At 38.7% G+C, this 12,959-nt stretch overlaps 1 protein-coding gene across 1 annotated transcript; it reads right to left on the reverse strand.

Moving 5' to 3' along the window:
• Positions 1-7,913: 7,913 nt before the first annotated feature.
• LOC146463735 (uncharacterized) lies at positions 7,914-11,551 on the reverse strand. The gene is made up of 5 exons (XM_085084371.1): positions 11,204-11,551; positions 10,779-10,803; positions 10,150-10,204; positions 9,477-9,606; positions 7,914-8,903 (listed from the first exon to the last, which is right to left on the reverse strand). Exons 1-5 carry the CDS (start codon positions 11,537-11,539, stop codon positions 8,382-8,384), a joined length of 1,068 nt encoding a protein of 355 aa, XP_084940497.1. The 5' UTR covers positions 11,540-11,551; the 3' UTR covers positions 7,914-8,381.
• Between the last annotated feature and the right edge of the window lie 1,408 nt (positions 11,552-12,959).

The following is a 12,959-nucleotide window of genomic DNA, read 5'->3' on the forward strand; positions in this document are numbered from 1 at the left end:
TCCATAATTGTTATTTGTTGTTCAAAGTAATCATCACGTTTTATTTGTTTCCAACAACCGACTTTGCCAACAAATTTTTTAACTGTTTATTTTGCGGCATTGACAAGCGCCAACTTGTATCTGCCCAACTCATGAATTAAAAAGTTCCTTTCCCGTGTAAAGACCCCGTCTCCAAAATGTAATAAATGCAGATGTTGTGTAATCCTCATAGAATTACTTAAGCCCCATTCACACCAACAAAGCATGTTTAAAACATGGCTTTGACCGCCATAGGTTTTTAACTTATGCTTTCACTCGTGCTAAGTCTGTAGGTGATAAAATCCGAAAGCAGCTTTTATAAAGAGTGCAGGAAGCGATATTTTAAATTGATTTGTGTTTGACTAAACAGCTTTTAAACGTGTTTAAAAGTTTGTGTGAACCGGAAATTGGATTTTCAGCAGTGCAAGATATTTTTGTATGAAAATTTGAGCCAATTTCTAGTCATATGAGCAAGAACAGGTTTGCAATTCGGCAATATGCACATTTCCAGTTTGTTTTGTAAACTGAACCACCTGTCCACACACTTTAGGTCTAGTCTCTCACTGCAATCATCACTGCAAGACATTTCCCTCGGGACTGGTCTTTACATATAAATATTAGTTTATGACTTGATTTCATGACACATTTGTTCACGATCTCACCTCGATACCAGCCCCTTGCATTGTATACAGAAAAGTGCCTTCTCTAGTCACCGGATCCCCACCCGCGTTATCCTTGTCTGTATCCAACAGTTCACAACTCGTCCCAGTCAACTGAAACGCTACGCAGCCACAAACCTTGGCGCAAGGGCTGAAACACTCCACTGCGCTGGGCACGTTCACAGAGGCAATAGTATGCCTTACTATGGCAATATCCTTGGCAAAGATGTTGTAGGTGTACACGAGTGATATTTTAACTTCAGTGCTGTTTGACGAGGTTGTCATTGAAAGCAGTAGTGCACCAATCATCACCAACTTGGGGGCAAAGTCAGAAGTCATCTTAAACTGTAAAGATTCAACGAACGATTCTTTAATACATACATACATACATACATACATACATACATACATACATACATACATACTTTATTGTTACCTCCCCAATGGGGCTTTTCAGGAAGAATTATTTAAATACTTAAGTTACTAATAACCACACAATTAAAATTAATCAAATTTAAAAAACAATTACAACATTATCTAAACTTACTAATCGAAAAAAATACTAAAAATAAATGAAGTTCAGGAAGTATTTACAAAATTGTCTAAAAACAATTATTCCACTCGCGCTTGTTAGATATGAGATGATTGTAGTTAACTCGGGGTTACGCGCCTAGTTGACTATCTATCATGTCATATCCAACGCGCGCTCGTGGAACAATTGTTAAGATACCGCATTGACTCTACCTTTTTCTAATATGTATTATGCCACAAAAAAAAAAAAAAAAAGCTGACCACATTTTTCTGATTTAATAAAAAAATCTCAGTAACTTAATCTCTTTTGCATGAACACAGATATGAGATTCTAAGTGAGGCTGTATGACTGTGTAAGCTCTTGAAAAGATTCGTGCTTTTGACTGCTACGAACAATCACACCAGAGTATAATAATACGAGAGCTGTTCTTTTTTTAATTATGGTATAGTAAAAAGGTGCTTGGTTCCCAAGAGGAAAAAAGAATAAAAAGCAGTGTAAATTTTCCGTAAGAGGATGAGGTAAGGAAATCTGGGGTGCGTTTCATTTTTAAAGTCTAATTCCATTTTTCTTTCACGATCCAAGACCAGATTGTCTGCTGCAAATAAATCCATCCAAGGACACTGTAGTTGCAGTAGTTCAAGCACTTGCTGTATGTCGAGATGGTTCAAGGTAAATAGATTTATTATTACTTTTAAGTTAATTTTGTTATGATACTTTCCAAAGACATTTTCAGCTGCAAAGACCAATTAAGGTACGTTCTGTTTACCACCACCGAATTAGAGTGTTTTTTATATGCGAAAGGTTCTCGCATTTAACCGATTTAACTCCGAGAAAACTATTAGCTTGCGTAGCTGGCGATATAGTCCGCGCGCGAATATAAAGTTTTGGCGGGAGAACCACCATGAGCGGCGTACGCCGTGACAACGTGTGACGTAATCCGCAAAATGCCTTTTCCCCATTCCCTTCGGGACTTTGCTATCACTCTTCCCTTCATCCAACATCACGCGGTTAGATACGCAAGTCAATTGCAAAAAAAAAAAAAAAAAAAAAGAATTGCTATGGGGTTCAAACTTTTGACCTTTTGGCACAGCCATTTATATATTCATTATCTACGGGTGTGGAACGGCCATGGCCAGTTCCGGTTAGCTTGATACCTTAGTGGGTAGAGCAAACCGCAGAGTTATGAGTCAGAATCCCGTTCGAACCTGAACAAAGGCCAACAGCAGAGCTGAAGGTGATCATCGTGGATGATTCTAAAGGATATTTCCTGGGGGAGGGGTGGGAGGTGCTTGGCTCTCTAGCTCTCGGGCTAGGCCTTCTTTGTTGACTAACCCATGACTTACTAAACAGTTTATATTCATATCTCTGCATTTTATTTTTATGTCATTATTATATTACAACAAGCAAACAGAAGTGCCGATCCTGTCCAGTCTTACTAAATCTAACCTAAACCTAACTACAACAGTTGCAACATTTATGGTCTATTTTTCTCTTCTCACTTTTTTTTAGGAGGAACCTCCATCGTTTTCCTTTTATTTTACTAATATGTATCCCATGGTTTTAATGTGCTTCCCTCCATTATCAGAGTAAGATGTAGCCTCATTACCACACCTGTTGGTGTCATCAGGTTTTCCTCCGGTACCAAAACCAATTCTGGAGTTGCAGCTACCGCAGTGGTTTTGACCGTTGCTAAAACGCTACGCAGCCACAAACTTTGGCTGGGCTGGGCACGTTCACAGAGGCAATAGTATGCCTTACTATGGCAATATCCTTGGTGAAGATGTTGTAGGTGTACACGAGTGATGTTTTAACTTCGGTGCTGTTTGATGAGGTTGTCATTGAAAGCAGTAGTGCACCAATCATCACCAACTTGGGGGCAAAGTCAGAAGTCATCTTAAACTGTAAAGATTCAAAGAATTAGTTCAGAGGAGTGGGTTGCTGTTGAGATAACGAGGCGCTCTCCCTGGATGGGATTTGGGGTGGTGAAGGGGTGGGGTTGTTGCTGCTCAGAATGTTTGGCGTGGGTGTGTACCTTGGTTCTCCAAAACCTGACTGTTTTTCAGACCAAAACATGCCATTTTCCGGTACTCTCTTTTAGAGCTGGCCTCTAAAATTCATACCCTTTTCAGGCTTGGTTTTCCACAATCCATACCCGTTTCTGTGAAGCCCTTACCCGTTTTCAGACTTTCGGACCAAAATGGTTAAAATGTATAGCCTATTTCAGAGTAAAACGATTCAAAAACCATATCCTTTTGCACCAGACATACCTATATTTAGCTTATACAGGGATTTATATCTCCAGAGATGGGATAATTCTCCATTATTTCGTTGCCCACTTATGTTCAGAAATGCACACAATGGAAAATTTTGCAACTTTGACGAAATCTTGCTACAGAGCTGACAATTGTGGCAGATTTGGCAACTGCGACAAATTTGGTGAAGTTTTCTCAAATTAACAAACTTAAGTGAATTAACTAAACACATAGAAGTTAGCCGTGTAGACAAACTTGACTATTTGGCAATATTTCTTCAAAGTGCCAAACTTGTCCAAATTAGCTTAACATATAGAAGCCAACCATGTTAGCAAATGTGACGAATGTGAATGTGACGATTTCTTCAAAATTTCGTCAAATAGTCGAGGTTATACAAAATAGTTTAACACATGAAAGCCAGCCTTGCTGAGGTATTTGGCGAAAGGGACGAATTTGGCAATTTTTGTCAAATTATAAAAAAAAATCGGCTTAACACCAAGAAGCCAGCCATGGTGACGAATTTTCAAAATTTTCGCGAATTTTGGGATTACGATGAATCTCGCAAATTTCGTCAAAATGTGAAACTTATGCAAATTGGCTAATAATGCACAAAAGCCAGCCATGTTGACAAACTTGGCAACATTTCGTCATACTCATCAAACCGCTTGCCTGAATAAAGTTTGGGCAAATTAGTCAAACAGTCAACTTATTCAAATTATTCAAATTGGGGAATATGACAACTCTGAAAACTTGGAGGAAAATTCATCACGTTGACCAAACTTTCCCCGAATAAACTAAGAATGCGTGTATACCTCATTCTCTAAACGTGAGTCCACAGTAACATTCTAGTACTTAAGTGCGCCAATTATTACTTAAAAAAGAAAATATAAAAAAGTTATTAAAACCAAAAAATAAAAAACATTAACCATTTTAAACGCAGAGTGTATGACGCTAGAATCTCGGTCTTTGGCGAAATATAGTCAAATTCGCCATTTTCGCCGCTTGTACCCTTCTCTTGAGCTCATTTGCTTGAATGTTAACCTTTGGCAAAATGTTGTCGAATTTGCCATCTTCGCCGAATTCGCCACTTCACTGGTACCCTTCTCTTGAGCTCATTTGCTCATCTCTAGGCCTTTGGCAAAATAAAGGGGAGCAGGGATAGCGCAGTGGTGAGAGCACTCGCTTCCCACCAATGTGACCCGGGTTCGATTCCCGGATTCGGCGTCATATGTAGGTTGAGTTTGTTGTTGGTTCTTGTCCCTGCTCCGAGGGTTTTTCTCCGGATACTCCTGTTTAACTCCCTCCGCAAAAAATAAAAATTCCAAATAACAATTCGACCTGGAAAGGAAGGGCCAGCCTGTGGAATCCACTGAAATTCCCATTTATTTATTTTATTTCTATTTTTTATATCGTCAAATTTGCCAATTTTTGTTTAAGTCCCCTGGTTGTAATTTTATCGAAACTGAAATTTCGTTAAATTAGTTATTTCGTTATTACGTGCATTTCTGGAGATACTTCGCGTTAGCTTTCCTTTTCAACTTCCATGATGTGGGAAACTCGTTTGTTTAGCAAATACAAATTGATGCGTGAGAGAGCTTCTCCAGAACATATGCCAATTGTTGAGAGAAAAGTTGGCGTTCTACTTTAAACGCGAACGGGAGCACGTTTGCCTTCCGTTTGTGGTTCTGTTGTGTATTTGCTCAAATTTTCTTTGTAAGCAAACGGCAACTCGCAAGTGTGGAAAATGGCGGAAATATCAAGGCCATTTGATTAAGTTGTTTCTGCTGTTTGTGCTTGCCATTTTCAGGCTAAGCCGGCTAAGCCAACACGTTGGTCCCGCAACGTTTAACTTCTTTGTTTAGTTAGGCACGAAGCATGACGGCGAATCTCTCTGTTCGCACATAAACTTCAACATGTTTTTGCCAACAGACATTTGTGAACTTTATTTTTTATACAGTTCGCAGTAAACTCTGATAAAGACATAACTGAATTTTTGTTCCCGGCCTACTCCGAGAATTATTCAGACTACATTGACGCAACTGGACTAGGTAGGAAAAGCCCACTTCAATGATATTTTTGAAACTTAGCTACACTAGAAGAAAATGCGAAAATTACTTCTTTTAGGTCTCTAAACTGGGAAGTGTATCACTGGCATGCAAATTGAGAAATAGGCAATAAAGAAAAAAAGAGCTCAAAGATTCTACTTACTTTTCAAATTTCTTTTCTTCTGTATGATCGTGCGTGGAAGTGACTTGATGCTCTTAACTTTGAATATGAATATATCCATATATTAAAACTGCGGGTGACAGATTAAATAGAGGAAAGACGCTTGTTAAGAAAATACTGAATCCTGAAAAGATTTTAAGCTTGAACGGGTATCGTGCGTCCCTTCGCTCCCCTAAAAAACGCAAAAAATAAAAAACAACAACAACAATAACGCCTGCTCTGCAGGCTTTCGGTACCTTTTCTTTTCTTGTAAATCAGACGTGTGAAAAAGTGAGAGGAGACAGGGATTTGACAGTGTAAACGGTCTCGAATCCGAAGTCGATCGCCTTAAACAACAAAGGAGTTTAACAGAACAGGAGGTTCAGTTTACAAAACAAACTGTTAACGTGCATGTTGATTTGCAAACTTGTACTTGATGATATGACGAGACTTATCAGGAGAAAAGCTCAAATTGCGAAAGTCTGTGCGTTTTTGGAAATTTCAAGGGATCTCTATCGGTTATCATTTCTTTTAGATAATTGATTGTATTCTTTATGGAAAATACACAAATGATTATTTTCTCCGTAAACCTCCCTGTAAAACTTCCGGTAGATGACAGGTGTGTACGGGAAAAAAAAATTTTTTTCTGGTTTCCGTGGCAGATTATTTAAATTGCTAAGAATTGTGTAGCTTGCTACCCCACACCTGCGAGCAGAGCTAGCAGGGTAGTTTGTTGACCAGTAATAAGATGCCTTTCCCTACAACTTTCTGCAAATTGAATTTTCAGCTAAAACTTCCGAACAGATAGACCAATATTAGCTTACACATGGCAACACAGGAGACAACTTTGAAAGTAGTTTGTTCAAATATTCTTGTTGGTGCCCTTGTCATTTCTCTGTCTCCTTTCACTTGTTCATACGTCTGATTTGCAGGAAATGAAAAGGAAAGGAAAAGCTGCTAAAGGTTCAAATGGTAAGCGAAGTGAGTGTCTAACAACAGTATTATTTGCAGGTTGAAGCCATCGTTTTGTAACTACATGAACTATCGTTACGGAATACCTGGTGGGAGCAGAATGTTTATAATCTCGGATCATTGTATAATGCATTTCCAAGGGATTTGATTGGCTTAGAGGCCATGGTATATGAGCCATTTTATCATGCCCGAGAAATAGCGACCATCAAATTGTTTTCCGGTTGTTCTTGCAAAGCGAAATCAGCAAGAACGAGCAATAAATTTTGACTGTTTTTAATAAAACAATTATTCCACTCGCGTTCGTTGGATATGAGATGATTGTAGCTAACTCGGGGCTACGCGCCTAGCTGACTATCTATCATGTCATATCCAACGCACGCTCGTGGAATAATCGTTAAGTATAACACATCGATTCTACCTTTTTCTAATATATATTATGGCAAAAAAAAAAATGCTGACCACATTTTTCTGATTTAATAAAAAAAATCTCAGCGACTTAATCTCTTTTGCATGAACACAGCTATGAGATTCTAAGTGGGGCTGTATGACTGTGTAAGCTTTTGAAAAGATTCATGCTTTTGACTGCTACGAGTAATCACACCAGAGTATAATAATACGAGAGTTGTTCTTTTTTTTTTTTAATTCTGGTAGAGTACAAAGGTGCTTGGTTCCCAAGAGGAAAAAGAAGAATAAAAAGCAATGTGAATTTTCCGTAAGAGGATGAGTAAAGGAAATCTGGGGTGCGTTTCATTTTTAAAGTTTAATTCCATTTTTCTTTTAAATCAAAGACTAGATTGTCTGCTGCAAATAAATCCATCCAGGGACACTGTAGTTGCAGTAGTTCAAGCGCTTGCTGTGTAACGAGATGGTTCAAAGTAAATGGATGTATTATTACTTTTAAGTTTATTAACTTATGATGCTTTTCAAAGACATTTCCAGCTGCAAAGGCCAATTAAGGTACGTTCTGTTTACCACTACCGAATTAGAGTGACGAAATTTCTTATGAGCGAAAGGTTCTCGCATTTAACTGATTTAACTAGGAAAACTATTAGCTAGCGTAGCTGGCGATATGGTCCGCGAGCGAATATAAAGTTTTGGCAGGAGAACCACCATAAGCGGCGTGCGCCGCGACAACGAGTGACGTAAGCCGCAGATTGCCTTTTCCCCATTCCCCTCGGGGCCTTGCTACTACCTCTCGCCCTCGTCCAACATCACGTGGTTAGATACGCAAGTTAATTGCAAAAAAAAAAAAAAGAAAAAAGATTTGCTATGGGATTCAATTTTTTGACCTTTTGACACAGCCATTTATATATTCACTATCTACGGGTGCAGAACGACCATGGCCAGTTCCGGTTGGCTTGATAGCTTAGTAGGTAGAGCAAACCGCAGAGTTATGAGTAAGAATCCCATTCGAGCATGAACAAAGGCCAATGGCGGAGCTGAAGGTGATCATCGTCTATGATTCTAAAGGATATTTCCTGGGGGATGGGTGGGAGGTCCTCGCCTCTCTAGCTCTCGGGCTAGGCCTTCTTTGTTGACTGACCCATGACTTACTGAACAGTTTATATTCCTATCTCTGCATTTTATTTTTATGTCATTATTATACTATTACAAGCAAACAAAAGTCCCGATCCTGTCCAGTCTTACTAAATCTAATCTAAACCTAACTACAACAGTTGCAACATTTATGGATTATTTTTCTCTTCTCACTTGTTTTTAGGAGGAACCTCCATCGTTTTCCTTTTATTTTACTAATATGTATCCCATGGTTTTAATGTGCTTGTCTCCGTTATCGCCTTCGCGTGAAGCCTCATTACCACACGTGTTGGTATCATCAAAACGTCCCCCCGTACCAACACCAATTCTGGAGTTGCAGGTACCGCAACGGTTTTGATTGTTGCTTATAATACCGATTCTTGCTTTGGAATAGTCGTACCTGTCACTCACTGCGTTGAACCCTTCTTTGTTACAGTTGATCTGCAAAGATGCTTCAGAGTCAATCAATGTCTTCCACTTGTCTCTACCCAGAGAGGTTGATCGATAACGGCCATCAGCGATCAGAGAGTACAGTGAAGTGCCATTCTTGCTGATGACCAGGAACTTGACGGATTGATTGCCAATCCTCATGCCGAGACAGATCTTGGAGAAGTTCATGTTCCAGTAAATCGGTAACTTGGTTTCCTGGTTGTCAAACCCCGTCTCACCTCCGGGACGATTAAACTCGGTTTTGTTGCTCCAGAGTTTGGAATCGTAGTGAAATGTTGACTATAAAAGAAAACACGAACTCACCGCTTAAAAAAGTTCTCATACACCTCATTAATTTGCTGAATGCTGGTACTTGTTGCATCAGTCGCGCTAAATTGAACGTCAGTGAGTTTAAGTTTGTTAAGGAGTTCTGTTGACAGTCTGGAGTTGGGGTTAATTAAAGCATTGGTCACTGTAGGAATAAAGGGCAGTGGTACGTGTTCGTTATAATCCGCAGTGGTTTTATTGTTGTTATTCCTTTGATTTACAAAAAATAAATGTTATTAACTGGCGGGGAGGTCCATATTGGGACCTTGAGGTCTTGAGTGCGGCCTTGGGCGGCCCTCAAAATAGAGAGCACAGTTATTTCCCAATACAGTCCGATCTAAGGGTGAGTACAATTTTAACTTTTGTTCACTCCCGGAACCAATAAGACTACATGATTTACAAAATTTCACCCGCTCGCGCACTGAGAAAAAAATAATATCAGTTACGGACCAAGGGTCACTCACTCATGCCCATATGCCGGCTTGGCATGTAGGGCAGCGGACCAAGGGTAGATTAGTGAAAACCACAACCTGTTGTTGATTTTACCTTGTTACCATCAATTTTCATGACCAGCGTCCATCCTCCATCTCCGCATCCATCAATTCCGGTCATGTGACAGTAAACAGGGATTCTTCCAATGTCAGTTTGCAGCTTGTGAGCTTTATTCACTCGACATCTGAATTGAAGATTAAAATGAAAGTTAACTACAGATTAACCTCTTAAATCTGAATCGATGATTCGTTGCATTGAGATCAAAGATAACTACGAATTAGTTATTAAACATTGCATTAGTTTTCTTTTATTTACATTTATCTTATTTTAATTTTATTTTTTAAAACTTGATTACTCTTCTATAAAGAATTATTATATTTTCTTTTTTAAGAAGGTGATGGTGTTAGTGTGGAAGCCGGTTTGGGAGTGGGGGGGGGGGGGGGAGGGAGAGGTCACGTTGCACTGAAACGTAGACAGTTCACGCAGATTTTAGGATCAACCTCTTTCATAACAAGTTGCAGACATCAGTTTCGCTTCTCCGGCAATATCAATGGAACACTACGGCGTGGCTAATCGCTAATTACCCTGATCATCGCGTTTTAAGAGGACGACAGCCATTTCACGTTTCACATCAAAGTATGGCAAATCAACTGACGCCAAATATACCCAAGAGCACCCTCCTTCAAACGTCTACGAACAGCGGTCTATAAAAAGCCATGTCACTTACTTATCCTTCAGATAAATGTCTCTGCACGATGCAAAAGAATTGGCATCTGTACCAGCTGTGAAGACATGACACATTCGATGATTAAATCCAAGCCTAGCTTGAATGTGTTAAGTCAGAGACTCATAAACCGAGCCAATATGTATAAATATATCATAAAAAAGTCACATAAAGAAGTATTACTAAGTGAATATGATTATATGAAACATGTTTTAACTTTGGTTGAAAGATTTAAAGTAGATGCGAAGGTCTTTGTTCCATTCAGTTTTACTAAGGATATAAACCTTCCGCTCGCAGCAGTTCTGCAATGGGATACTCAACCCATAAAACAAGATAGCTTCTTCCTCAAATAGTACTAATATCAGACACTCACTTCCTGTACGTTTTGACAACTAATAATAATAATAATAATAATAATAATAATAATAATAACAATAATAATAATAATAATAATAATAATAATAATAATAATAATAATAATAATGATCTGATGTTATTTACTAGACTCGTGTAGGGTTGTATCCAAAAAAATGCCCTATTGCGCTTTACAAATATATGATTAATTAATATGGCTAACAGAAATCTAAATAGTTAATTTATTACTAAGGTAATTATGACAAATATATACTCACCTGGCTTCCTTTTCCTTTTCATTTCCTGCAAATCGGACGAATGAAAAAGTGAAAGGAGACAGGAATGTAACAACAATGTCTAATTTTAAGATGTCGCCTTCAGAGCCCAGCAGAGTTCCCTTCAACCTTCCGACATATTTTAAGGGACCTCTGCTCGCAGATTCAGTCAGTTTTATTTTAGAGATTTTAACAATTTTAATGATTCAGCACGGAAACCATAAATTCAAACCTAACAAGCTTGTTGGTTTCGTTTGCGAAAATATTTGTCTTGCTTTCTACGTGTGTTATTCTCCCAACAAGGACACCAAGCTAACGCATAAACACTTATCTCTCACTGCAATCTATACGTTTTCCTCGGGACTGGTCTTTACATATAAATATCAGTTTATGACTTGATTTCATGAAACACTTGTACACGATCTCACCTCAATACCAGCCCCTTGCATTGTATACAGAAAAGTGCCCTCTCTAGTCACCAGATCCCCATCCGCGTCATCCTTGTCTGTATCCAACAGTTCACAACTCGTCCCAGTCAACTGAAACGCTACGCAGCCACAAACTTTGGCGCAATGGCGGAAACACTCCACTGGGCTGGGCACGTTCACAGAGGCAATAGTATGCCTTACTATGGCAATATCCTTGGTGAAGATGTTGTAGGTGTACACGAGTGATGTTTTAACTTCGGTGCTGTTTGATGAGGTTGTCATAGAAAGCAGTAGTGCACCAATCATCACCAACTTGGGCGCAAAGTCAAAAGTCATCTTAAACTGTAAAGTTTCAGCCAATTAGTTCATGATAGCTGGTTTCTGTTAAGATAACGAGAGGCCTGGGGAGTTTTTGCACCGTATTACTTAAATTTTGTAGATGGGATTCCCGGGTGGGGGGTGGGGAGGGGGTGGGTGCTGCTCAGAAATTTCGATCGGAGTGTGTGGCTCGGTTCTCTAAACCCTGATCCTATTTAAGACCAAAATATTTAATTTTTCTATTACCCTTTCTCAGATGTTGCCTCTAAAACTCATATCCATTTACAGACTTGGTTTCTATAATCCATACCCGTCACTGTGAGATCCATTCCCATTTTCATACTTTCGGACCAAAATGGTTAGAATCTCCCCGACATACCTGAGAAACAATGTTATTTTTTACGCAGCTCTGTACATTTTGTAGAAAGTTTTAACCAAATTAAATAAAATCTGAACCGAAATTAAACGCCTTTAGGCAATGGTAAACCACATTCCACACTTTAAACACTTTTTGATAGTTAATACATGTGGTGTTGTCTGTTAAGGGAATGGGGACGAGCGTAGGACCACAAGGTCTAGTGAACCCAACAATATATATCAACGAACTTGGAATGTTTTCTTTGATAGTGAAATCCGTTATGTCGAAAATGGAACAAACTGTTTTTTCGATAGAACGGTCTCTTATAACATATCCTGGCTGATTATGGTGAATGATATCAGGTCTTGTTGAAATTGCTTTAGACATTTCATGTGTATTTGTCTACGTTTACAAGGGAGATTGGACGCCAATTTTCTGGAAGTGAACGATCTTTTCCTTTTTTTTTCTCAATAAGTGGATAGACTGTCTTTGAGAGAACGAAATCTCATTTTTCTCGAAGCATTCGTAAAAATATTTAATAAGGCTGTCGGTGATTACAGACAAGAATGTTTTAAAGCAATTTAACACAATCTTTGTCTTTCCACAATTACAAGGACATTGGCTGTAGGAAGTCTTATTTTTAGTTTAAGTGTATTTTGTTACACCCACTTTTACTGTTCTTTTTTTAAGCTTTGAAGGTGGGTTGGTAAAAAATGCTGTTTTTACTATTTGAAGGGAATATGTGGAGACATCGATAATATTTAGTATTGGAAGACTTGTGCTTCTCAACCCATCGTAGGTTTTAGCCTTGCATCAAAATTTAAATGTTGCGAGAAGTTACCAAAGTTGTTATAATTTTGTATTTTTCACCATAAAAAATCTATTTGGTCCACTAGGGTACCATCCTCCCTGGAAGCTGAGGAAGAAAACGTATAGGACCCATAGAAAGGTGTTTTCTATTAAGCAACTGGACAAATTGTAATTCATGTAAAAAATTTCAACCAAATTCACTTTGTGATCAATTCTGGTTATGACGATCTTAGGGAGACAACCACTTAACCTCTAGGCGTAGATTAAGAG

This window comes from Pavona decussata, unplaced genomic scaffold, assembly GCF_977016875.1.
Source record: "Pavona decussata unplaced genomic scaffold, jaPavDecu1.1 SCAFFOLD_175, whole genome shotgun sequence".
NCBI lineage: Eukaryota > Metazoa > Cnidaria > Anthozoa > Scleractinia > Agariciidae > Pavona > Pavona decussata.

What these genes read in the sequence shown, in the direction of transcription:
- LOC146463735 (XM_085084371.1), bottom strand. Translation starts at nt 11,539, where the DNA reads ATGACTTTTGACTTTGCGCCCAAGTTGGTGATGATTGGTGCACTACTG. An exon ending in GAAAAGGAAAAGGAAGCCAG is followed by an intron (nt 10,205 to 10,778) that starts GTGAGTATATAT and finishes ATGTCTTCACAG; the next exon opens with CTGGTACAGATGCCAATTCT. An exon ending in TGAAAATTGATGGTAACAAG is followed by an intron (nt 8,904 to 9,476) that starts GTAAAATCAACA and finishes TTTCTTTTATAG; the next exon opens with TCAACATTTCACTACGATTC.